Source organism: Notamacropus eugenii, chromosome 3, assembly GCF_028372415.1.
Source record: "Notamacropus eugenii isolate mMacEug1 chromosome 3, mMacEug1.pri_v2, whole genome shotgun sequence".
Classification (NCBI taxonomy): Eukaryota; Metazoa; Chordata; class Mammalia; order Diprotodontia; family Macropodidae; genus Notamacropus; species Notamacropus eugenii.
This window is the reverse complement of record NC_092874.1, coordinates 34,111,036-34,137,915: the sequence shown is the minus strand read 5'-3', so window position 1 is coordinate 34,137,915 and position 26,880 is coordinate 34,111,036. Positions and strand designations below refer to the sequence as shown.

At 39.4% G+C, this 26,880-nt stretch overlaps 1 protein-coding gene and 1 long non-coding RNA gene across 4 annotated transcripts in view; one reads left to right on the top strand and one right to left on the bottom strand.

The window, feature by feature from the left end:
* The window catches only part of PP2D1 (protein phosphatase 2C like domain containing 1), a 33,345-nt gene extending 23,191 nt beyond the window's left edge, over nt 1–10,154 (bottom strand). The window contains exon 1 of one of the 3 annotated variants that reach the window (XM_072651217.1): nt 9,972–10,154. Coding sequence is in view for 2 of the 3 variants with exons in the window: in XM_072651214.1 (XP_072507315.1) it covers nt 1,360–1,385 (26 nt within the window). In the remaining variant the exon portion in view is untranslated. Of the gene's footprint in view, nt 1–1,359; nt 1,561–9,971 lie in introns of those variants that run through there. The other 2 variants (XM_072651216.1, XM_072651214.1) reach the window with 2 other exon arrangements.
* Nucleotides 1,548–26,323, top strand: LOC140532591 (uncharacterized). Its single transcript, XR_011976590.1, has 4 exons — nt 1,548–1,750; nt 2,864–3,032; nt 25,585–25,690; nt 26,005–26,323. It is a non-coding gene; the product is annotated as an uncharacterized lncRNA (long non-coding RNA).
* The last annotated feature ends 557 nt before the right edge of the window (nt 26,324–26,880 follow it).

Sequence of the window (26,880 nt, the reverse complement as noted above, 5' to 3'; positions counted from 1 at the left end):
GTCCAGTTCCATTTGGGCAATGCAGCTCCTTTCTTCCTGCTTTCTTTCCTTCCCTCCTTCACCCCTCTCCCCCTGCCTCTGTCTACATAGGGAATCATACCCTTACCCACAAGTGCTCTGCCTAAAAGAATATAAATTTTGATCTCTGAAACTTAGCAAGATATCTTGGGTTTTAGGAGCTAGATTTCTTTTTACATGGACCATGTCTTAAATCCAAATCACTCTGACTCTCGTTGACTGGCCAATAATAGGTCCCAGTCCAAGCCTCACTTGGTCATATTTGGGCTCTGATAGCTTAATGTGAGTGTAAATGTCAACTGTTTCTATTTTGGCTAGAAACCCTGAGGATCTTCCCCTCCCAGATTGATTTTATTTTACTTTTGACCAGGTGAAAGAGTTCATTTTTTGCCTCATTTTTACCTAGACTTAATCACTGAATGGATGTTGCCTCAGACAAACTGAGACCTGGGAAAACCCTTAACTTAAAAAGCCATCTCCACTCATCCTGATTTACATCTTGCCACTGGACCAAGATGGCTTTGTTATGACCCTTTCTCACTTAAATCTAATTCACTTGCAAGTCATGACATCTCTTCCTGATGTCATGGTCCTCTTACAGAATGAAGGACAAACAAGCAGCCAATTCCAGGCAAGTCCCCTCCCCACTCCATAGTGCTGCTTATCTAAGGCATAAAAATGGGCCATTACGTTTTTACCCTCAGGGGAGGTCTTGCTTAAATTGACAAAGGTAAAGGGATTAATAAGGGAAGGACCTTTATAGAATGTTGGTTTTGGAGTCAAAAAATCTTGGGTTCCATCTTGTCCTCAGATATTTCCTAGCTATGGGATCTTACAAAAGCCTCTTTGAGCTTTAGTTTCCTCATCTTTAAAACAGGGATTAAAATGCCACCTATCTTGTGAAGACCAAATGAGATAGTATATAGAGAACATTTTGTAGACTTTAAAATGCTGTATAAATGTGAGCTGTTATTATTATAGCTTTCAAATGTGACCAGGTACATAAAGCCCTTTACAGACCCTAAAAATGTCAGCTACTATTATGAAGTATTGAACAAGAGAAATAATACATATTACAAAGTCCCAGAGAAAAGGGGAAAAAAAACAGCCAAGCGTACCAGATTGTCTATAAACCCAAATAGTAGATGCCTGAAAGGTAACAGTTTGTGTCAACAACATTTCTCCCAAGTCATAAATACCTAATGTTACTAAGGAGACAGCCTGTCTCATTTTACAAATTTATAGCACAAAAATATCTGGCAAATGGCATTCCTGTGGTTATCTCCCCAGCCACTCATTTGATACAACTTAGTTTCAAGATTTTATTTGCTTTTTAAATACCTGGAAAGAGCTGGACAAAGGAGCATGGCAAATATAATTTCAGCTTGGCTGTCTTTTCCCTTTGAAACTCAAGAAGACTTACCCCCTAAGCTTTTCTGACATGTTGTTTGGGGATCACTGAGCCATTCTTCTCCTCTTCCCCCACTTCCCCAAAGTTCTTACTGGAGCTCAGCAAGTCTTTAAGAGTAGAATTTCCTGTTTGGAATGCTCACTATAGTAACAGTATCCTTAGCCACAAGTCATTTTGTAGTTCTGGGTGACTGAGAACAAAATAAGTGGCAAATGGTAGGGTTGAGGAATGAGTATCTCTCACCCTCAGAATTGAAGTGAGAAATAGTACAGTCTTAAGAGTCCCCTTGGACATGCATCATTGCACAGTAACCTGCCATGTGTGAGTATAAAACAATAGAAATGGTTTTAGCTACATAGGACTTGTACATTTATAAGAGAGGCAGAGACCAGGGCATATGCCCCACTAGAAGGGAATAGAAGGAATGCTCTGCTCCATGGGACCTGAGCCCTCCCCAGATAACAGATCAGGTGGGCTCCCTGAGTGCCCCATTATATAACCATTGGTATCTTCAAATCAGTCACCTGGGGATTTATTCCAAAGAGGCTGCCTTTGCTACAAACACTTTGAAAATATTCTTCAGAGCCTGAGAACATTCAGAACTATTCAGTTCAATTCAACAAAGTGACTAAGACTTTTTCATATGAAAGTCACTGTGCTAAGCATAGGCGATACAAAAAAAAAACAAAAAACCAACAACAAAGGATCTATGCCCCTCCTCAAGGAGTTTACGTTTTACTCTGAGATTAAGTCTATACACAACAAATAATTAAGAATTGTATAAAAGTAACATACAATAATTTTAAGAGGGATTCCTAAAAATTGGGTGGGAAAGAATCAGGAAAATATTTGTGCAGTTGGCACTCAATTTGTGCTTTAAAGAAATTTAGGGGTTCTGAGAGGTAGTGCAAAGGTGTGGAGGTGGGAGATGGAATATGCAATGTGTGAACCAGTTTAGACCAGTTAGTTAATGCCACTTGGACTAGAATGGAGAGCATGAAGGGAAACAATAAGAAAAAAAACCCCTAAAAAGGTATGTCAGAGCCAGACTGATAATGCTAGGTTGAGAAACCTGTATTTTATTTCATAATTGATGACATAAGAAGATTTAGAAGATGTTATAGGAAGTTAAGTGACAGCATCAGATCTGTGTTTTCAGGAGTAACAGTTTGGTAGCTGTGGAGGATGGATTGATTAGGGAAGAGACTGGAAACAGACAGCCTAGTTGGGAGCCTATTCATTTCAACAGTCCAGATATGAGATGGTGAGGGGCTAAAATGATGGCAGGGCTTATATGAGTGGGAAAAAGGAAATGGATGTCAAAGAGTTGTGGAAATAGGAATAATCCTGGAAACAGGGAGGTGTGGTTTTGTAGAAAGAGTTGCCAACAGGCTTCACTCTTCCCCCTTGCTTTCCCTTTACCCTTTCCCATAGCCAGGGTCTCCCAGAACGTATCCTGACCACTTGGCAAGAATAAGGACATGGCTGCTATCACCACTTGGGTGAGTTGGCAGTCACCAGCTACCACCTTTCCAGCAAAATGGAGAACCTATCATCAAACCTTACCATCTGTTCTGCCATTATATGCCCTCTAAATCCTCAGGTATTGTCACTGACCTGCTTGCTGACCACCATGATTATGAATCTTTAGGGCTTTTTGGACTTTCTATTTGCCCTACAGTTGAACTCTCTTCCAGGTGTTGTCTCCCTCAATTAGAGTGTGAGCTCATTGAAAGTAGAGAGACTGTCCCATATTTTCCCCCATTTATTTCCCTAGGGCTTTGCACAGTGCTTGGCACATAGAGAATGATTTCAGTCATTAATGAGACTTGGTAACTGACTGGATATAGCAGAGAGCTAAAGTATCAAGGATGAATCTTGGGCTGTGAACCTAAGTAACTTGAAAAATGGTGGTATCATCAACAGAAATGGGGAAGTTGGGTGGAAGAATGACCTTGAGGAAAAATAAACCATTTAGGGTTTTAAAAATACCAGATAAATAGGATGTAGATAGCCTGTGGTGCCTAAATAACAGGGTATTATGAGGATCAAGTAAGATCATGCGTTATTGTGCTTTCCATTCTGTGGGATGAGGGTAGAGTTAGATTGTGATGCACATCTGTGGATAGAATTAATACCACTGAGATCCGTGACTACCCCAGATTATTGCTGACCAAATGTTTTGAGTTGGGGGGCACTGAAATATAAATCAATGTTCTAGTAGGTTTTTGATAATGCATATTGCTCCTCTGAGTTCAGGTTTTCCAATCTACTTTGCCTTTTAAAATAGCAGTGAAGAATCTTGTAAATAGAGATGAACACAGAGAAAGAAAAAGCATCTATGTGCTCAAGAATGCAAAAGAACTGGACCAAACAAAAACTCCAAACAGCCATGATTCTTCAATAACAATAGAAGTCTTGCATGTAAGCCTACTGTAAAGGAGCAGCTATGAGAATGAGGTGCAGGGATTAAAAAAAAGTAGATCACATTTTGGGAATGTTCAAGTGGGATCTAGCAGGCCCTGTGAGGAAGCCAACCCATTAAAAAGGTCTTTAAATTCCAATCTCCATCTCAGCAATTTAGATGGAGACAAGAGTGGCACTGGTCCTCAACAAGCTTTAGCCCTTTCATTATACTGTAGCGTAGAACAGGCTTCTGTATCTTAGAATTCACAGACCTTTAAATTTGAATTAAGGAGTCTGTAGATAGGTTTCAGAGGTTCTATTAACTTGAATGGGAAATATATCTATTTGTTTTTACTAAGCTTTATTTTCTTTGTAAATCTATGTGATTTGTGCATTTAAAAACAGCATTCTGAGAAGCTCACAGGCTTTACCAGACTGTCAATATCTCTATCTATCTTCTGTCTATCTATCGATTATCTGCAGCTTGGGATGCTAGATGGGTGGAAGGGGAAAAAGAAAAATACAAGTATTTGTCCCAAGAGCAGAGGAACTCTGTCAGAAAGTTGTCCCAGGGCTGGTCTTTTGGGGAGAGGTTTATAGGATAACTTGGAATGACTGGGGCTTGAGGGAGTTTGGCAGAAGAGTTGATATTGCAAAACAAGAGGGGGGAGAGTGTTCAGAGAATGAATGTAGGTGAGAGGACTCACTGATTTATGTGGAATTTGCTTGGAGAATGCATTTGAGAAGTTAATTCAGTAGTGGTGATTTCAGGGAATGGCTGGCTACGAGTAAGAAAGGCGAAATGTTGAACTAGACTTTGTTAGCTGTGCAATAAAAGACTTCTTAAAGCATAGTGACCTGACTTTTTAGTGTAGCTTCCTCCATTGCTATCCAGAAATATTCTAGGAGTGGATGTGGGTGTGTGCATGTGCATGCTAGTGAATGTTTAACAATTGGCTTTCCAGAAAGCATGCCACACTTTTCAGTTTAATCTGTATTATTTGCATTTTTTTCATCACTGTACGTCTAAACAACCAACAAAACAAACTATCCATGACTTGTAGGGTTTGCTGATTCCCCAAGTGTAAATGCTGATGCTGAAAATTTAATAATCAACTCTCAGAGCCAGTATGAGTTAGTTCCAACATATCACTGAGAAGGAGAGAGGAGTAATGAAAGCCTGCAACCCCCTTGGTCCTAGTTCTCATCCCTTTTCACTTCAGTTATAATATCAACTAGGACTTATGTGAAGAGGCAGATGAAGATAAAGAAAGAATACACTACTGTGAACCCAAGAATTTAGTAGACAAAGATGTCTACAGTAAGTAGAGGCCCTTTGAGGCTACTGTTGGTAAAGGGGAAGTTTAGACTATAGGACTCCTTAAACTTTTTCCCACTTGCAAGCCCTTTTCACATTCCAGCAGCTTTTGTTGGCACTGCATGGCATGATGGCATGTGCAGTGCAAAATCCGCATGCCTTATGTTTGCAATGAGATTGTGTGTGATGCAACACAGGCAAGCACTGCCAGAAACACCTTGGATTCATTGGAGTTTGATACTGAGTTAATTTTTGGTTGTCGTGCATTCAGAAAATTTTTACTGTTGCCAATTTTTTTTTTGACCCCATATAAGGTCGAGACCCACAGTGTAAGAAGCACTGGAGAGAATGGCATGGAGTGAGGGGAGCTTGAAGGAACATAGGAGGAGAATGAAAATTGCAGATTGAGAGAAAGTTCTGTGTGTAGAGAGGGCATGATTTTATCTCTTATGACACTGGTCAATTGTCAGTTTGGGAACTTCTAGTTCTTTATGGAAAGAAGGGGAGGTTGTAGCTGGAAGAAGATAGGATAAAAGACAATCAGTTGGCAATAGCTTCCTTCTTCCTGCCATCTTTCACACAGTTGCCAAATAATCTAATGCACATGTCTAATTTAACCATGTCACTCCCCTGGGGGAAAAATACAACCAACCTTACATAGCTTCTCTTGCCTTTTCAATACAATGAATATTATTGATCAGAGCAACATTACTATGGTTATGCCTGTACATATTTTTGCCTCATAAAATTATTTCTAGAGAATTTTTAAAATGAATTCTAACACACCAATAGATCTTATTAATGCTAGTAGTCCTTTCAGTGATGTAGCTGCCATCCCATAAATTTCCACGTAGCCTATACCAGTCTTATTTAGGTCCTCCAGTAGAAATCAATGCAAGGTGTTAAGAGCCCTCCTCAAGTTGTTTGGACATTATATTGTAATACCTATGGACGGTAGAGTGTTGGGGGTGTTCTTACTGAAAGTACAGGTAACCAAAAATAACATCATGGTCACTCTTTCCTCTTTGCCCCCTTGGTGTCTGGGAATTTAATACAGTAGCTACACGCTGTTAATAATTGGCTTTGTTTTTGGCTTTGGTCATATGGAATCTTAACATGAGGTGGTGAAATTACTAACATTTATTTTGACAATTGCATTTCAATATAATTGTTTTCTTTTGTACTACAATGTGGTTTATTTTATGCTTTTAAAAACGTGATTCTGAGAATGGATCCATAGGCTTCATCAGGATATCCAAAGAGATCCTGCTCTAAAATCAGTACCAATACTATGTGGTTCCTTTCTCTACTATCTTATTATGTAGTTTATATGTCAGGAGTTCAATCACAATAATGCAGAACCCTCAGGAAAATTCCTTACATTTAGGGAGATGTCTGTCTTTCTGCCTTAATATAAATATATGTTTATCTTTGTTGTTGAGTTAATTCAGTCATGTCTGATTCTTCATGACTTCATTTGGGGTTTTCTTGGCAGAGGTGTTGGGGTGGTTTGCCATCTCCTTCTCCAGCTCATTTTGCAGATGAGGAAACTGAGGCATACAGGGTTAAGTGACTTGCCCAGGGTCACACAGCTAGTAAGTGTCTGAGGCCAAATTTGAACTTGTATCTTCCTGACACCAGGCCTCATGCTTTATGCATTGTGCCACCTAGCTGCTCTCTAAATTTGTCTCTAGACAACTCTTAAATTCCTTGTGGTTGAGGAAAAAATTCAGGTTACCAGAAGTGTTTGTATAAAGAAACAAGTATACTAGACCACAATGTCCATTGATAAGCACTGGGGAGGAGAACCTAGGGAAGGGAAAGACTTTTTCTTGGGGCTTCCCTGTCCTTGAAGACATAGGTGCAGATGGTGGCTTCAGACCCAGTCTTCTACCCTGAGATGCCTAGAGGGACAGTGATCTTCCTCCAGCTCTCCCTTCTCAGACATATATCAGTCCTACCTTTGCTTTTTCCTTTCATTTGTGCCTCTGTGCTACTTGATTCTTTGTGTCTCATCTTTCCAAGTGCCCACTCCTCAGTCTCTGTTTCTAGGTTTCTTTTTGTCTGTCTCTGCCTCTCTTTCTCTGTCTTTACATCCCCCTCTCTTTTTTCCTCTCCTCTCTTTGCACAGCTCCCTCTGGGCTTAACTGGAACTTATTTTTCCTGGCTCACCACTGAAATGCTGGCATCCAAATTGGATTACTATTTTAAATAAAACCCACAAGGCATGACTAAGTTTCTTCAGTCAATCTCAACACACTTTCTGTTGCACCTAGGAGAACTGCCTTTAATTGATTGTGTTAATGCAGAAGTCTAAGCTTTCTTCACACCCAATTCATACTTATGAACAGCAATGGAATATGTAGACTGTTTCATACTCCTCCTATGTGGACAGCCCATTTTTCCCAGTGTTATTTAACCACTACATTGTATTGATAGCCACTCATCTGATTTTAGTGAACAGGAAAGATTAGAAACTGGGTTTTTCCTACCCTGCCATCTCCCTAGTGATTTTGCATATACCTAGCTATGTGAAAGTGCTGAGTACTCAGCTTTCATGGCTCAGAGAGTCAGTGATTTTCTGTCTCTTAGCTGCACTTCTTTCCATAGGATACCACTGATTTATTGTCAAGGGATATGTGGACTATAGATTTACAGAATCAGAAATTACTTCTGAGCCCCACCTAACAACAAACTCTCCTGTTTTTGGATTTGCTATAATTCAATGATCCTTAGTCATGCCGTATTCTACTGGAGATGGCTCCCCACAGAAGTAGACATATCTGCTTGGATACTACTTATAGCATAAAACCAATGAACAAATGGACAGTACATAATAAAAAGGAAACCAGGCATAATAATATCTCTACCAAGAGGCTACATTTTTCTAAGCCCCAGAAAGCTTCCTTAGTATGAAAATTGACTCAAGACTTTCAGATTAAACAATAAGGTGACAGACTAGATATTTTCTCTATTCCTCAAAAACTCTCAGAAATTCCCCCAAATAATAGTTATGTGGGAAAGGTAAAGCAATTGCAGATATCTCAACAGGCAAAGACACCAAGAGGCTGATTAAGGCAACAGTTTGATGAATTAAGAACAGAAAAGATAATCCCTAATGTGCTTAGTCAATACCCCCTCCCTCCCCAGTCCCCAAACTCTGGCAGAGTGACAAGACCCAGCCAGTGTTCTTGTGCTCTTGGATCAGTCCAGCAGTTTTCTTGCTGTTTCTACAGTCTCTACCAGCAATCCGGCCCCACCATTCTATAGCAATAAGCAGCAGACCTCAACTCTGCCTACCCTATTGTGTGGGAAGGTACAGGAAAGTAGAAATGTTTGTGCTTTGCCTGGGGGGTTGGCAGCATGGTATGTAGTAGTGTTCAGCCAGAAAAATGGGGCAAAGAGTCAGCACATTTAGGGAGTTGTACCAGGCTTGAAAGAAAGGGCACTAGCATCTGCCTCAACTGGGGTCAATTTAGTTTCCCCTAGCCCCAGGAGTCATTTGGGGGCAGGAACTGAGGATGGTAAAAAGTTAATTCCCCAAAATGGGAGGAGGCTGAGATGCTTTTAAGGTTCAGATCCCACAGGACCTAATACCAAAGGGGAAGGAGTCAGAAAGTGAGAGATAGGAGAATAAGGGGGTGGGGGGGAACCTGAAATTATCGAGGATCTGAAGAGATAGAAAGCTCAGATAAAAACCTAGAGCACATACAGTTAAAGCAATGGAGAAGATATTAAAACAGAAGATGGCCTCTAGAACATCTAATGAGTTTGGGACTTATTACAAGACAAAGAAATTAAACTAACCCTTAATTAAGCAGAGAACCCTGTGGTTTCCCAAGAAAACATGGTGTCACAACAAAATGTTCTTGAATGGTTCAAGCAAAAAATAAAAATTTTGAAAACAAATTGAAAGGGAGAAAATTGCAGGATTTATGGCTCACAGAGCAAAAATAATTAGCAGAATAGAAAAACTTGAAAAAACTTTTTCCAAATAAACAGCTTAAAGATCATAAATCTCCTAGAAGAATGTGATAAGTAAAAAAATAAAATAAAATAAAAAATAAACATGAGAAAACAACCCAAGACTTACAAATACAGAAAACGGTGCCAATTTAAAGAACTCCAAATCAACTCCAGGGGAAAAAAAAAACCCAAAACTATGCTGTAAATTCAATGTGCCTAATCACTAACCAAATTCTGTATGCTAGACATATAGAGTTAAATTGAACTATTTCAATTTCAGAAGCTGCTTCAACTTAGGATTTATAGGAAATGAGTATGCTGAGTTCATTTTCCAACTGGTACTCCTCTTTGGGCAAGAAAAAGAAGCCCTCTTGATGTCCAACTTATGTTTCATGTAGGGCTTGTCTTTAGATAAAGAGGCAGAAAGTAGGAGAGCATCCGGGACTTAGACCAGGGGAAAGAATTTGGGTTCTGGAAGGACTTTAGAAAAGATCTAAGTTGCCATTGCAAGTGATAGTCCTTGGTTTTGACTGTCTTGTCCTGTTAAGAGTGACCAAATTTCATCTGACCATAGCTAGCCCATCAGAGAGCAGGTTAGTTAGACTCAGTAGCTGTCCTTGACAAAGAAGGCTACCCACCACCATTGCCAATCCTGGCATCCCTTGCTCTGTGAGCCCGGCCTTCAGTATGGTATCTCTGTCTCAGGTATTCCTCTCTCCCCACTTTCTATCATCAGCTCTAGCCAAATCTGTATCATTCTGAGCAGGATAGAGGAAGAACAGAAAAAGCAGGGGTGGGGGAAGCTCCCTGCACATTTAGTGACATCTTTGATATGGTTTCTTGCAGACTTACCTATTGAAATGATTTATAGGTTGTTCACATCCTCCATGGGCATCTCCATTGCCTTTTGGGTTACATTCTTTGCAGACTGTAGTATTCTAGAGTGATAGCACAATAGTTCTATAGAAATTCATAACCATACAAAGTTACTGGAAGATTATTGGTGTGGATATCCACAAGGTGTGACTAGTATATGGACAGGGCATTCTGGCATTGTGATGCTCAGTCTAGTGTGTGCTACCATACTCCGCCCATGTTCTTTGCACACCTATGGAAATTTCTCATAAACAATCAGCCTACTCTCCTCCTCACATTCATTCTGGGTCAAGCTTATTGTTCATTTGTAATGTCTGGCCAGAAGATATATATATATAGATATATATAGATATAGATATATAGATATGTATGTATGTATATGTATATATATGCATATGTGTGTATATATGTGTTTGTGTGTGTGTATATATATTCATATATATATATACATATATATATACTGATGGACTAGCTCTTTCTGTTGTCCATTCTGCTGTATATTTCTTCTAGATAATAGACATTTTTTCATCCACTTAATTTTTCTTCTGTGGATTTTCATGCCACTTAAAAAAAAATGAACTCCTTGGAGTGATTATAAACTTCATTTAAAATGTCTTTGGAACAGTGTGATACCATGGGAGTGTCAAGTTTAGATAAAAAAAAAAACAGGTTTCAAAATCAGTTCTGCCCCTTATTACCAGTATGGCTCTGAATAAGTTATTTAATCTCTGAGTTTATTCCTCTATAAATAGGGAACTTGACAGGATGCTCTTTAAGGTCCCCTATAGCTTTAAATCCAAGAAGTGGGAGAAAGGAGATATTCAAGAGGATTTTTAATTTTTTTTTTTACTCTTTGATTCATGTCCAAAGCAGATATGTCTGGCATGTGGCAGCAGATGTCCATCAGGAAAGTTGACAGTTGACTTAACCAAAATACTGACCTTTCCAGGTAAACTGAAATTTCAGAAAAGATACATTTAAAAGATTTGGATCAATGTACCGGAAAACTTGACATTTTTAAAACCATTCACAAAATCCCGCTCCCTTCATCCTTGTCTGTCTGTCTCTCTCCCTCTTCCTTTCTGTCTGTCTCTCTCCTTCTTCCTTTTTCTTCTCTTTCTCTCTTTCATCGTTTCTCTTTATCTCTTTCTGTCTTTGTCTCTCTGTCTCTTGTCTATCTGTCTTTGTCTCTCTCTGTCTCTCTCTCTTTATCAACTACTAACCTAAGTTCTTAGTCTTTCCTTCTCCAAATACATGCTCACAATAGGGTCAAGCTATAAAATGGTTAAAGGACACATTCAATGTGCTCCTTATGTTGAGCATTAAGGAGCCCATGAAATTCAAGCCTTCTAAGTATTTAGAAGAGGCAGTATGAAAAGTGGGAGTGGCTAGAGGGCTGGTTTCAGAATCAGGAAGACTTGGGTTCATATCCTACCTCTGACACTAACTATACAACCACAGTTTTGTCACTTGGCTTCTTTGCCAAGCTTCAAGCAAATCTCTCTAAACTGTAGCCCATTTTCAGAACTGTATCAGTTGGAGTACATTTCTCCATCAGGATTTCCCATACAGATGAGATCACAGATCTGAATCCCCAACCAAAAAACCAACCAAAATAGATAGTTACAAACAATAGTTGTAAAAGTTGAGATTTCAGCTACTAGTTGATGTGGAACAGTTATATTTAGCATTCATTTAAGGCATATCTTTTTGAATATCACTGTGATTCTGGTACAGGCTGTTACTGTTTCTGTGAAAGCTGGCTCCGGCAGGAGCTAAGTGGGTCTGTAGAACAGAAAATGAAGTGGGTGGTTTGCTGACAGCTCTTATAAATACCCCAGTATTTATTTAATGGAAGAAACACACAGAAGAAACATACAATGCATTAAAGGAAGGAACAACTTAACTCCATTCATCCTCTGGGCCCAGCACCGGGACTGCTCTGTACAGGGTGCTCCTTTTGGGGCCAGCTGTAGCTTTGTGCTGAGAAGGACACCTGCCCAGCTTTCAGAGGAGGGAAGAAAATGAGAATAATGAAGCTTTTGTAAAAGACCAAATGATTTGTTTCAGCAGAATTTTTTTCTGATACAAACAGTCAGATGTTTTAAAATTAATTTAATGAAAGTTTATGGTCCTCTTTTTGGAGCATTCCCAGAATGTTTCTGGTTTAGGGAGACCTGCCCCATAAACAGGCCTTCACCAGGACCTTTGCCTCCACAGAAGGATGAAGTAGAATCACTCCAGATCTTCTTGGCAAATAACTTGAGGATTTTTACAACTTTGAATCAGGAGGCTAAGAAATGTAGAAAAACCATAGAATTTGGAGTCAGGTGATCTAGGTTTAAATGCTGGCTTGTTGTGTGACAGTGGTGTCTGCCCCTCATGCATATGCCCTTGTACTACAATAGCTCTCTGATCTCCAGAGATGTAGATGACTGCATATCCATGCCTAGCCATCACAGATATCTCTTACACAAGTCCTCCAAAGAATCTGCCACAGCAAGATGACCCAATATTCTAGAGGCCTTCCTTCTATGTCCATCATTATGCACAGAAAAACCCATGTAGGTTGTTCATTGATTGGCTCCAAATCACCATGTGAATAACTCATTATTTTTTTCTTGTCATACATTTCTCCAATAACATCTTTCCCCTATTTCTCCTGTATACATTGTTTGATATATGTGACAGCCTGCTCCTTCCTAATGCCTATTGGTAGCAACACAAATGAATTAAGAGAAAATATAAATGAAGTACGATTAGAAAAAGAGCAAGGCTGGTCATGTGGTGAAAGGCAGGAATAACAGATAGTTTAAAAATCCCAGTAATGCCTGTGATCTATACAAATATGTTTCATTATCTTTTTTTCTGGAATCATTATTGGTTTTTCCAATGCTCAGAATTCCTCTTCCTTTTTAGGAAGGAAACAAGTATTTATTAAGCACTTGCTATGTGCCAGACATTTCAAATATTTCATTTGATGCATTCAACAATCCTAGGAGGTAGGTGCTGTTATTATCCCTGTTTTACAGTTGAGGCAACTGAGGCAGACAGAGGTTAAGTGAATTCCCCAGGGTCACACAGCTAGTAAATGTCTGAGGCTGGATTTGAACTCAGGTCTTCCTGACTCCAGGCTCTATCTACTGAGCCATCAGTTGCTTCTTATTGAGTCATTGTATGTCAATGAATCAATCAATATTTATTAAGTAATTACTATGTGCCAGACATAAACATGGGATTTTTTTTTTTAAGATCCAAAAGACAGTCCCAGTTCTCAAAGAATTTGCAATCTAATGGGGGAGTCAGCATGCAAGCAAACATATACAAAGTGAGCTATCCACAAGATAAATAGGGAAGAAGTGAAAGAGGGAAAGCACTGGAATTAGGAGGGGTTGGGGAAGGCTTCCCATAGAAGGCAGGATTTTAGTTGGAACTTAAAGGAAGCCAGGGAGGTCAGTGGTGGGAGTGGAAGAGGGAGAGCCTTCCAGGCATGGGGGAGAGCCAGAGCAAATGCCCAGGGCATGGATTCTTTTGGTTCTGCTTATTTTATCCTGCATCAGTCCAACTAATCCTTTCATGTTTCTCTGAATCCTTCATCTAGATCCTTTCTTACTGCACAGTAATATTCCACTCTATTCAGAGAGTCCAGTTCTTCAGTCATTCCCCGAGTGATAAGCAGCCGCTGGGGGAATGTCTTTGCTACAACACAAAGGGATGCCGTGATTATTCTGGAATCTATTGGCTCTCTATTTCTGCCCATATTAGGGAATCTCATCTGTCACTTCTACTCCCCAACTGTTTTTAAGAGATGAGTGAAATGAGGTTCAGAGTATTTAAGAGGCCTACCTAAGGTCACAAAGATAACCATCGCCAAGACTGAGATTTAAAGGAACCAAAGTTTAGTGCTAGAAGAGACTTTAGATAATAGTTATAGGGTTGTGCATCTAAAGATGGACAGAACCTCAAAAGTCATATATCTCAACCCCTTCATTTTACATTTGAGGAAACTGAGACCAGAGATGTTAAGTGACTTAAGATCACCCCGGTAGATAGATACTCCTCTTCCCCCCTCCTCATCCTCCAGTCTTCCTCCTAGTAATAATAATGATAACAACTAACATTTATATAGCCCTTACTATGTGTCAGGCACTATGTTAAATGCTGGAGAGAGTAGATCTGGGATTCAAATCCAGCTCAAACTCTTAACTTCTTCTGTTTTCTTCCAGGACTTGGTCATTTAAGGGGCCAGGTTCCAGACACAACCAATGGTTTAGGGAATGGGGATAAGTTTGGGCTCATAGCCAGGTTCCCCTCTTGTCAAAAGTTCTGGGTTAAGGCTATTAAATAACTCAGTCTGTGAAAAGCGACTGAAGACAGATGGGGAGGGTCCATCTGCAGAGCCAACTTTAGTGGTTAGGCAATGACCCTGGAAGGCAGAAGCACAGGGATAATTTGAGGCTTTGGTTGAACAAGTAGATAGCATTCTCACTGGATGGCAGGACAGAGAGGAAAAAAAGAGAAAGTAGAGCCCATTGCGGGGCAAAATGTATCAGGGAGGTACAATTTGGTGAATACTTATAAAGAGGGTTGAAATCTCAGACTACCCTTCTTTAGCTGAGATATAAGGTATCTGTATATATTCTAGGATTGTGATTTCCCTGTCTACAATCTGCATTTATGTATCTTTTTACTTGGTTCTCTGGTCAACTATGCTGAGCTCTTAAAAGAGGCCAGGCTTTTAATTGGAAAGTGACCATTTCAGTACATTACATGGAGTAGATACAGAAAGTTAACAGTTCTATGATGTTCCTACAAGGACTGGAAATAACATCTTACTTTTCGTGAGTTCATACAATTGCAGAATTTGAGCTCAAAAGGAACCCTAGATGCCACCTAATCCAACTCATTTAGGAAAGGAATCTGCACTATAACATAAGGCAAGTGGTCATAATCTCTGTTTGAAGACCTAGAAAAAAGAAATTTTACTATTTCTCATATGCTATATTTTCCATTTTTTGCTAAAGTGAATTATACTCCACACCTATTAGGTTGACTAAAATGACAGAATAGGAAAAGGATAAATGTTGGAGGGGATGTAGAACAATTGGGACACTAATACATTGTTGGTGGAACTGTGAACTGATCCAACCATTTTGGATAACTATCTGGAAGTATGCCAAAGAGCTGCAAAACTGTGCCCCTTTGCCCCAGCAACACCACTTTTAGGTCTGTTTCCCAAGGTGATCAGGGAAAAAGGAAAAGAACCTTTATGCTCTAAAATATTTGTAGCAACTTTCTTTGTGGTGGCAAGAAAACTAGAAAATGAAGGGATGCCCATCAATTGGAGAATGGTTAAACAAGTTGTGGTAAATGATTGTGATGGACTGTTACTGTGTTATAAGAAATAATGAGCTGGCTGAAAACATAGAAAGACTTGCATGAAATAATGAAAAGTAAAATGAGCAGAACCAAGGAAAAGATATGTACTGTAACAGTGAGATTGTTGGAAGAACAACTGAGAATGACTAGGTTATTCTGAACATTGTAAGTCCTCAAATCAACTACAGAGGACCCATGAAGGAAGATGCTATCTACCTCCAAGGAAAGAATTGATTGTGTGTGTGTGTGTGTGTAAAATGGTGGTTTTCTCTAGCATGACGTGGGGAGGAAAGGAGACAGTTCGGAATTTAAAATAAACAAAAAAAATTAAATTAAAAATAAAGTGAACAATACCTTGCTTGGTCCCAGAGATACTTTTTGTAACTGATTAGGTCCAAGAATAGATGAGGGGGAAAAAAGTAGAAAAAATTGCAGTAATAAGAGTTAAAGATCTTCCCCACCCATTAATGGGCCTCAGATGGAGCCCATTAAGGGAAGCTTGATTAGGGGAAGCTTGTTTTGTAGGAAGGCCCACATCTTTCGTTAATTGCTAATAAAGCACTGGGTTATGAGGTCATGATGCCCTCTGGCTCTTAGAAGTGTATATATTTACTCTAAGATGAGGTTTTCTTTGGGACTTACTCTTTGGAGGTGCCAGATAAGATGCTGGGTAGCTGTTAAGGAGCACCCCCATCTTTGAAAACCCAGATGATGGTGCTTCTCTCTCTGTTAACTAAGTATGTATGTAATGGTCAGACAGGTGGATCTGTCTGTTGATCTGTGATGTATGTATTGCTTATGGTCAGACAGTTGAAGCCCTGTCTGTTGGTCTTTATTTCTCTGCTTATATTGTCTCTGTTAGAGATTGTTGTCTCCCTTTTAAGTTTCTTTCCTTAGAAAAGCAGATCTAAGAACCTGTGCTAGCACATCATCCTAGATGTATGTCAGAGTGCTTGCTGCTACAGTTGCCACCAAAGTTAACCTCCAACTATGCTTAGTAGTCACTGGAGTCCTTAAAATTTTTGAGATGTAATGAGTTCTGTGTCAACCTAACCCAAAGGAGAGGTTGCATCTATACAGGGAAATGAACAAATGCATCAGAAGGGGGAGGAGCAGGGAGGCAAAGGGCTTTTGTGGAACTGTATTCCCTACTATGCTTTCTATAAGTTGATGCTGGCCTCCATAGTAGCAACAGCCATAGATAGGGAAGAAGGAAACTACTTCCTTGTAAATTCCAAAGTAAGACATCAAGGAGCTTGGAGTTTGGAGATGTTTTCTAAAAGAATTCAGCTATATCACGTGTACCACTCATCATAATTTTGAAGAAAAATGTTAGGTTTAAGAGTAAAATTATGTTACTCTAATGTCCACTGTCAATTTTTCTTTTATAGGTCAAAACTATGATGGCCTTGAGAAGTGTTGCCATTCCGTTCATTGAAATACATTGTCCTGATTTTTTCCTTTAGCCTGAAAAATTCAGCTCAATTCAGTTTGTATTTACTAGTGCCATGCTAGGTGCTGAGGATATAAAAAGAAAAATTGGTACAGCCTCTGCCCTCCAGGGGCTCCCATTCTACCTGTTGTGAAGATAGCATGCACACATATAAATAACTACCAGAAAATTTGAGGAAGGAGAGAGGGAGAACTAGTGACCTAAGGAACAAAGAAGACTTCCTATAGGGCAATGGCACTTAACCTCAAACTGGAAAGGAGCTAAAGATTCGAAGAGGTGGAGTTGAGAAAACTGAGTCTTCCTAGGGATTGGCAAATAGTTTAGGCAAAGGCATGGAGGTATGAAATGGAATTCTGACTTTGATGAACCAGAAGTAGGCCAGTTTGGCTGGAATAGGGTATGCTTGAAGGGGGTGTCACCCCAACAATGGAAAAGTAGGACTGAGCCAGAAAATGAAAGACATTAAATATCAGACTGATATGTTTGGATTTTGGCCTAGAGGCAATAGGGAGCTACAATCAGTCTTTCTGCTGGAGAGTGACATAGTCATACCTATGCTTTAGAAATATTTATTTGCTTAGGGATTATGTGCCAAAGATGAGACTAAGTGTTGGGGATACAAATAAAAAAATGAAGACCCTGGAACGTACACCTCATACAATATCCCCTTCTCTAGAGCCTCTGATTGGAGAGGGGAAAGGTGGAGGGTTCCACCTAGAACCTTCATTTAAGGAAGGTATCCAGGATATCTATCTCTTCCATTTCCTGCTCAGTTAGTGCCTTTTGAACTTCAGTGTCATGCTCCTCCTCTTTTTCAACTATTTATATGTTGTCTTTCCCCATTAGATTGTAATCTCCTTGAGGGCAATAGTTGTCTTTCATTGTTTAGCACAGTGCCCCAGCACACACATGGTAAGTATGCAATGTTTATTCGCTGACTGATATTTCAATTGGAGAAAAACATAAGTAGGAGAGTGGTGGCCAGGATCTTGGAAAGCTAAAGTTAAAGGAGAAAGGGAATGTTATACTAACTGAATACAGAATTCCAGAGAATAGCAAGGAGAGATGAGGTTTTCTTAAATGAACAATGCAGAGAAATTTAAAAAATAAACAACAGGATGGAAAAGACAAGAGATCTCTTCAAGAAAATTAGAGATATCAAGAGGAAATTTCATGCAAAAATGGGCATGATAAAAGACAAAAATGGTAGGGATTTAACTGAAGTAGAAGAGATTAAAAAGAAGTGGCAAGAAAACAGAAAAGAACTATACAAGAAAGATTTTAATGTCAATGAAAACCACAATGATATGGTTGCTGACCGAGGGCCAGATAAGCTGGAGATGGAAGTCCAGTGGGCGTTAGGAAGCATTGCTAATAAGGCTAGTGAAGATGATAGAATTCCAGTTGAACTATTTAAAATCCTAAAAGATGATACTGTCAAAGTGCAACACTCAACGAGCCAGCAGATTTGGAAAACACAGTGGCCATTGGATTAGAAAATATCAATTTATATCTCAATCCTAAAGAAGGACAATGCCAAAGGATGTTCAAATTACCAAACAATTGCACTCATTTCATATCACATTAAGGTTATGCTTAAGATTCTACAAGCTAGGCTTCAGCAATATGTGAACTGGTAATTGCCAGAAGAGTAGGCTAGTTTTCAAAGAGGCAGAGGAACTAGAGACCAAATTGCCAACATTTGCTGGATTATGGGGAAAACAAAGGAGTTCCAGAAAAAAAAGATCTACTTCTGCTTCATTGAATACACTCAAGCCTTTGACTATGTGGATCACAACAAAATATGGCAAATCCTCAAAGAAATGGGAGTATCAGATTATTTTACTCATCTCCCTCGGAACTATATTCAGGCCAATAAACAACAGTTGGAACTCAACATGGAACAACTGATTGGTTTAACATCAGGAAAGGAAAAGGTTTAACTTTGGACAATTTTGTATATTGTCATCCTATTTATTTAACTTATATTCAGAATATATCACACACCATGCCAGCCTGGATGAATCAAAAGCTGGAGTTAAGGTTGCTGGGAGAAATATCAACAATCTCAGATATGCAGATGATACCACTCTGATGACAGAAAAGGTAAAGGAATTAAAGAGCCTCTTGATGAGGGGGGAAAGAGGAAAGTGTAAAAGCTGGCTTGAAGCTTAACATCAAAAAAACTTAATATCCTGGCAACTGGTCCCATCATTCTCTAGCAAATAGAGGGAGAGGAAATGCAAGCAGTGTGACATTTAATATTCTTGATCACTGCAGATGTTGACTGAAGCCATGAAATAAAGATTCTTGGTTCTTGTAAAGAAAACTTTGGCAAATCTGGACAGTTTTCTAAAAAGCAGAGGCATCACCTTGCTAACAAAGGTCTATATAATCAAAGCTATGGTTTTTCCAGTAGCAATGTTTAACTATGAGAGTTGGACTAAAAGGAAAATTGAGCACTACAGAACTGATGCTTTGGAATTGTGGTGCTCAGGAAGACTTTTGAAAGTCCCTTGGATACCAAGGAGATCAAATCAGCCAAATACTTGAAAGAAATTTATTCAGGCTACTCACTGGAAGGTCAAGTACTGAAGCTGAAGCTTAAATGCTTTGGTCATAATGAGAAGATGGGACTCAATGGAAAAAACCCTGATGTTGGGAAAGATTGAAGGCAAAAGGGGAAGGGGATAGTAGAGGATGAGAAGAATAGATATGTCATGGAAAGAACAAATGTAAACTTGGACAAATTTTAAGAGATAATGATGGAGATGGGATGCGAAACCCCAAAAGTAAAAGACCATGTCTTTGGGATCTGGATCCCAAAAAGGAAAAGCCCCTAAACTTTCCCATATGGCCCAAGTCCCTGCCATTAGCTTGGGACAATTGGCCTTTCCCGGTTAATTAATTGCCCTTTCATTGTCTTCACCTGGCCCCATCCTAGACCACTACTCCCTTAATCCCATCTAGACCCTTTCTCTGTTCTCAGCAGTCTTTGGTATATAAAATCCATCTTGCCTCCATTAAGGTGCTCAGATTCAGTCTGGTGGGCTTATCATTGCATTGCAAATGCTTAGATTCCTTAAGAGTCTGGTCAGTTTGAGGGATTTATAGAATCATCTCCACCCTCTATCAGTGTTTTAATAAACCTTGTTTTTGGCTAAAAGAAAGCTTGGGTTGAATCCATTTGGGTACGCCTGCATGAAACTATTTTGGGGTCACAGCACCACTGAACCTCAACAATAGTGGAGGATAGAAAGGCCTGGTATGCTATGTTCCATGGGGTAAGAAAGATAACTGAACAACAAGAGGCCAGAATCTGGTATTATTGTTGAATGGTAAATAGAAAGATAGCTGAGTAGATTAACACAGTCTTAAGAATATGGTGGGTAGTATTGTTTAGATTATGATTTCAGAACTGCAGAGGGGGATGGAATGAGAGTAAGTTTGTTATAGCAAGGCTGCTGTGGAATAAAATAAAGCCTAGGTGGAGCTTCCTTAGATATGGTGGACATATCTAAGGACAGGTGGACCAGCAGGTTAAATCTTCTAGGGAATGGTGTCTTATCCTTGTGGTAAGCAGGGGAGAAATACCTAATACTTAGCACAGTGCTTGGCACATTATGGGCACTTAATATATATATATACTTGTTCTGGAAATGGAAACTAGCTGGAGTCTGCTTAAATAATGTGAGATTCCTTCTTCCTTTCTTTCCAGAAGTGAGGGGACTATAGGTGGAGAATATTATATAGAATATTGTGTATGTTGTCATAGTTTTGTTAAATTGCTTTATGCTGTCTTTTAGAAAATAATAGTAAATTTTTTGGCATAAATTACAGAAATTTAAATGGGAAAAGCAAAGTTAGAAATGTACAGGTATCAAACTATTGACCAAGAGAAATCTCCTTGATGCCCTTGTCCCCAAAGGGGAAGGCATCACTTGAAAATTAAGATCTTATAAAACCAGTTATCAATCAACACTTTTTAGAAAGAAAAAGAGAATTGCAATTTGGTAACCTTGAGGACGATGGATCAGAGAGGGGAGAGGAGAGGCTGGATGCAAGGAGACCAATGAGAAATCTATTTCAGTAGTCCAGGGGAAAGGCTTTGAGGGGCTGAAGTAGGGTGGTGACCATGCAAGTTGAGGCAAGGAGATGGATGCAAGGGATGCTTTGGAGGTAGATGACAAGACTCGGAAATTGATTAGCCATGGGGAAAGGGGTTGTGAGGGAACTAGGGAGAATTCAGGATGATATTGAGGTTTTGGACCATCAAAACTCAAACAAAGAGCAAGTGAGGCTTGGGCTGGGCCCTATTATTGGCCAATCAAAGCCACATCAATTTGAATTTAAAGTCTTAGTCAAGTAGCTCCATTTGAATCCTAATGAATGAATGAATGAATGAATGAATGAATGAATGAATGAATCAAAGCCTAAGTGAGTATAAATAGCAATTGTTTCTGTCTGGCCAGAAACTGAGGGTTTTCCGTTCCCAGACTGATTCTCTTGTGAAGGCAAACTAGATCATCTTTTGCCTCAATTCTTACCTAGCATTACCTTAGACAAACTGAGACCTGGGAAAGACCTTAGCTTAAAAAGACCAAGGTCTCCCACTGCATCTGAGGCTGTTAGCAGTCATCTAGACCTATGTCTTACCACTGTACTCTGATGACTCTAGAGGAGAGAGTGAGACTAGTAATTTGACACAGCCCAGATTCACTTAAATCTAATTCACTTGCAAGTCAAGGTATCATCCTCCTGATGTTCACTGCTTTCCTAATAGGCTTCTATTTCCCTGCTCCTAGTGTCTCTCCTTTAGAAAGAGCAGGATGGCAGAAATCACGTAGGCTTCAGGGTCCTTCTGACTTCAGGAGTTTCTTTCAAGGCTCTGCTGAAATGAACCTCCCCCTCCCCCACAAGGCCTTTCCCATTTTGTTGCTCTTTATTTGTGTATACTTTCAATCAAGCTGGGGAAATCACACATAAAAAGATATACTCTGGTGTAAAATAATGCGTGACAAGCGTACTAGAGATGCAAATGAAGTGGTATGGAAGATACAAGCAGGAAAGATCATTGCTAGCTAAGGGATGGGGGTGGGCATCAGGAAAGGCTTAAAGGAAGAGTCAGCATTTGAGCTGTGCTCCAAGAAGCTGTAGCATGTGCAGTGGCCACACCCTAGGAAAACCATCTTGGCCGACGTGCTAAACCAGGTTGAGGACACTGATTTAGATTTGAAAGTAGTCATCAAGTCTAACCCCACCCCAAACCCATTTTGTAAATGCTGATACCGAGGCCCAGAAATGCTAAGAAACTTGTCTAAGGTCACAGAGGTAATGAGTACTAAAATAAACTGCAAGTAGAAAAAAAAAATCTTACTATTTTATTCTAAAACTGTAGTCAATTCTATGTCCTAAGCAACTAAGTAAATGAGTTTGTGGGTTTGTTATCTACTTGCTAACACTTAAATATTTGTATATAAGATCAGGTCCTTAAAGTACTTAATTCTTTCAAGATGATATGAGAAATATATATGTGTATGTGTGTACATACTTGAAACAAAGGGGGTGGGGATGAGATGAAGATATTTAAAAGTTTTTAAATTTAATGGAGTAATAAACTTAAACAAATAAGATATATAATATATATATATATAATATATAAAATTTTAAAATCATGCCTTTTCTTTCCCCTAGTTTGAAGTCCCTATCTGTTAATATTAAGGGACAGGAGGAGGGTTCATTTTCCAAGTCAGACCCTCTTCCTTCAGCCTGTGTCTTTGTCATTGTCCATATCACATACAGGATTTGGGTAAACATGGAAAGAGCAAGTTGTATGTAAAAACTGAAATTCTCTGAAGTTTAAGGTGAATTATGGGTTCCTAATTTTTTGTTCTTCCTATAGCTCTGTTGTTAATAGAGTTAAATACGTAAGGTTTGAGTTATCACATGAGCTTGTTACTGGAAAAGCAAATTTAGGAGGTTGTACTAAATTGTATTGAGTCTTATTCTTGGCAGATTTTAGCAGAATTACTAAATTAATCTCTACAAGTGACTTGGAACCAGAGAAACAGATCTGCTAGGAGGATCCCCCTTCAGAGTTATCCTAAGAACAAGGCCTAGTCCTACAAGGGGAGATGTTTTCAGGGACCAGAAGACTACATGGGACCAAATGTGTGGATTGAATAAATGATGGGAGTACGTTACCAGATTACGAGGAGACTTGGTGTTATTTAATATCAATGGTCATTATTATATTACTTCTGCTTGTTTTGTGGTGTTTAGGTTTACTGAGGGACCTTTGTGATATGTAAATCTCTCCTTTCAGATTAGCACTTGGTGAGCCCTCCAAGTGGTTTCATCTGTAACGTGATTTAGTTTACCTACAGAACCTATTTAACCAGGTTTGTTTCCTTAAAGGATATGTGATATCATGACTATGCTCAGCTAATTTTGTTTAATTTTTATGACATTGAAGGAAACGTGGCATTATGATTTTTGTAATATTCATGGCCATGGTATACTTGTTTCAGATGGCAGGTTTAAGTCTTCCACCTCATAGCCACTAGTACTTACTCAAATGGATTTAGCATGAGCAGCAGAGATTAGGATGATGAGAACAGAGGAACTACAGAGGTGTGACTGTGGTGTTGTATTATAAACATGCTTAGCAGTAAATTGGGGCTTGTACAAAGTCAGTCATTGGGACAGAGTCAGTCTGGGTGATTCTGATGTTTTAACCTTGTTCAGTCTCTGCTAGCCTGCAGGAAAGGGCTCCTTGGTCCCTTTAGCATTATTCCCACCTCTTGCAAACTCATTCCATTTCCAGCAGACTAATTCCTATCACCTGGGGACTACTTCCATCTCCCAATAATGTGGTAATGGGGAAGGCTCTAAGCAGATACTAATCCCTGTCTTACTCTCATATGTAAATTGTTTTGTGCTATTGTCCAGTCTTTTTTCAGTTGTCTCCTACCCAGTTGGGGTTTTCTTGGCAAAGATACTACAGTGGTTTGCCATGTCCTTCTCCAGCTCATTTTACAGATGAGGAAACTGAGGCAAGTAGGGTTAAATGACTTGTCCAGGGACTCACAGCTGAGTCTGAGATTTGAACTCAGGAAGATGAGTCTTTCTGACTCCAGTGCTCTATCCACTGCACCACTTAGCTGCAAACTGTTGCACTCCTGCCTATAGCAGGAATAGCTCACAGTTGGAATCTGGAGGCTCATCTCACTCCAACTGCTTGATGCTTTGAGATTTCAAGAAACTCCTCGACCTGTTTGCCCTTAATTGACCATGTAGAGAGACCTGAATCAGGATTTTTTTTGAACATAATTTAGGTGTTCTTTCACAAGTCATTCCTGGGCTCTCAGCCTCTCAGTTTTTTCATTTGTAAAATGAGGGGATTGGACTAAGAGTTCTCTGAAGTCCCTTCTAACTGAAAGGGGGAAAGAGAATGAGCATTTATACAGCACCTCCTATGTTTTAGGCTCTGTGCTAAGAGCTTTACAAATATCAACTCCTTTGCTCAAGGTCTGTGACGTTAGGGTCATAGGGTCTTAATCTCTTTGGTCCTCAGTTTTCTTCCTCATCTGTCAAATGAAGGGGTTGGACGGTGTGGTCCCTAAGATCCATTCCAGCTCCAGATCCAGGATCCTTCCAAACACTATTGGGAGTAAATACAAAGTCATGTTTTGTTTTGTCTTGTTTTTCCATGGGGAAGAGAGCAAAGCAGCAACTGAGTGGATCAGAAAGGATGTCCCAGAGAAGAGACCTCTTGTCTGAACGGAGAAGGCCGTTCAGATTGGACTGGTGAAAGGAAATGGACATAACAGTAGACAGAAGTCAAAAAAGGAAGAACTGAATGACTTTTAAAAGATTTATTAACTAGTGAGAGCCTATTAATGAAGAAGCTTCATTGATCCTGGTATACAGAAAGATCTGCACACAGAGACCCACCCATATCTGTTCATTCATGCACAGTCTATAGTTATCAAATTCACTGGTGGGGGGGGAGGGTGGAGGTCTGGGAGTGGGGGAGGGGATATTTGTGAGTGACATCAGAAGGAGAAGGAGGCTTTGGAAAATATATGCGCATGAGGAGGATGGAATCCTGGAAAGGAGCTCATTTCACTGGATCCTTTTCATACAAAAATCCCCATGAATGTCCCTGAAAAGATCTCTTTGTGTTATGTTGAAGCCTTGTCCCATTAATTCTGGGACAATTAACCCCTCCTCCCCTTTTGTTCTTGTGTGGCACGGTCCTCACCATGACATGTTGGCCTCAGTGGCCAGAGTGGGGTGGTCCCGGCCTCATTGTCAGTCTTCAGCTGTCCTCATTACCTCACATGCTTTCTAGGTGGGGTAGTCTTCTGAGTCCTCATTATCCTGGATGCTTCTGGGTGGAGGGGTCTCAGCCCTTTATGCCTTTTACAAAGAAAGACTAACAAACACACTCACCCAGTACTTGCTTCAATGGGATTAAGTCAGACTTAATCTCCCTTATTGACACTATGTTAATTGGTTCATTAATGTGAGATACATTTTAGTTTGCTCTAAGTATTAACAGAGGAATTATAACTGAGCAATGGGGCTCAGACCCCCGAGGAGCTGGCCCGGTAGGCTTCAAGGTCAGTATAGGTCAGCCTGAGCTCTGGGAGGAATCTTAAGGCTTTCAACTCATTTTACATACATCATTTGATCCTCCCAACAACCTTACTATAATAAAAGTGGTAACTAGTATTTCTGTAATATTTTAAGGGTTGCAGACATCAAGAAGCTGTTAGGAGCACAGTGCCTCACAATCTGAAAATCATCATGAAATTTTTGGGCCCTCAGTATCAGAGAAGAAGTCTGAATTATTATGGTATGAAAAGATAAAATATGTTGATATTATATAATGCTACACATAAATTTTATGCATTTCTGAGTTTCTAAACTTTTTCTGTCATCTGCACAAAACTCCCAAAAAATTCCTTTTAATTTCTTATGATGACCCATGATATATCAAAACCACAAAGGAAAGTTGTGATGAAGGGCTAACTCTGTGTATATGTACATGCATGTATATAAACATATGTATGTATGTATACACACATACACAATATACATACACACGTATATGTTTTCTCATTTGACCTCATATTGATAATAGGCAATTTTATAATCTTCATTTTACAGATAAAGAAATTGAGTCTGAAAGCAAAGAGATGATTTGCCAGGAGTCACAGCAGCTGTCTGAGGCCAAATTATCTGTTTCACAGAGGTGCCTAAATCTGGGGGATGGGAGAGAGATTGGCTATCTTTAAACTGGGTCAGAGAGAGATTGAAATAGGAGCAAAGATAGCCCACTTGGAACTGAACATGCCATTCTGGAGCTAATATAGGATTTCTTTGTATATATGTATTTTTTTTTTATTTTACTTTTCAATGAGTCAGTCATTAAACAATGGAATAGTAGTTCCAAATTCCCTTAAATTCTTTTGTATTTTTTTTAAAGATAAAGCATTTAGATGAGACTTCCTATTTATAATGCACACACATATGTATGTACACATACATATGTATATTTTGTATATTTTTACATGGGTACATGTTGTTTTCCTCATGGAAGGTAAGGGGAGAGACTTTTCATTTATACCCTATATTCCGAGAGCCCGACATCACATATAATAAATGCTTTTTGAATTGAATTTGGAAAAACAAACAGTTTTTTATCCCATTCAGTGTTAATGTTGCCAGTTTCCATATTGAGGCTATCTGTATGTGATTCAATGATTGAAAGAAAGAAAGAAGAAAGAAGTAGAGGCCATTGTACCAGGTATGCAAATGATATTGCATTCTCCTAGGATCCAGATATCCAGGGCTAAGGTTCTTTTCATATGGAAACAGCCTTTATTGGGAGGGGATTTAATTATTGTGTGGTACTTCCAGTGTGAAAACTCCCTCTACCTCAGAGAAGTGATAAATGATCAATAATTTATAGTCAAAGATAATGACTGGAGGAGAGAGGGAGGCCTGAGAATTTGTGCAACTCTGCCTCACTTAAATCGAATT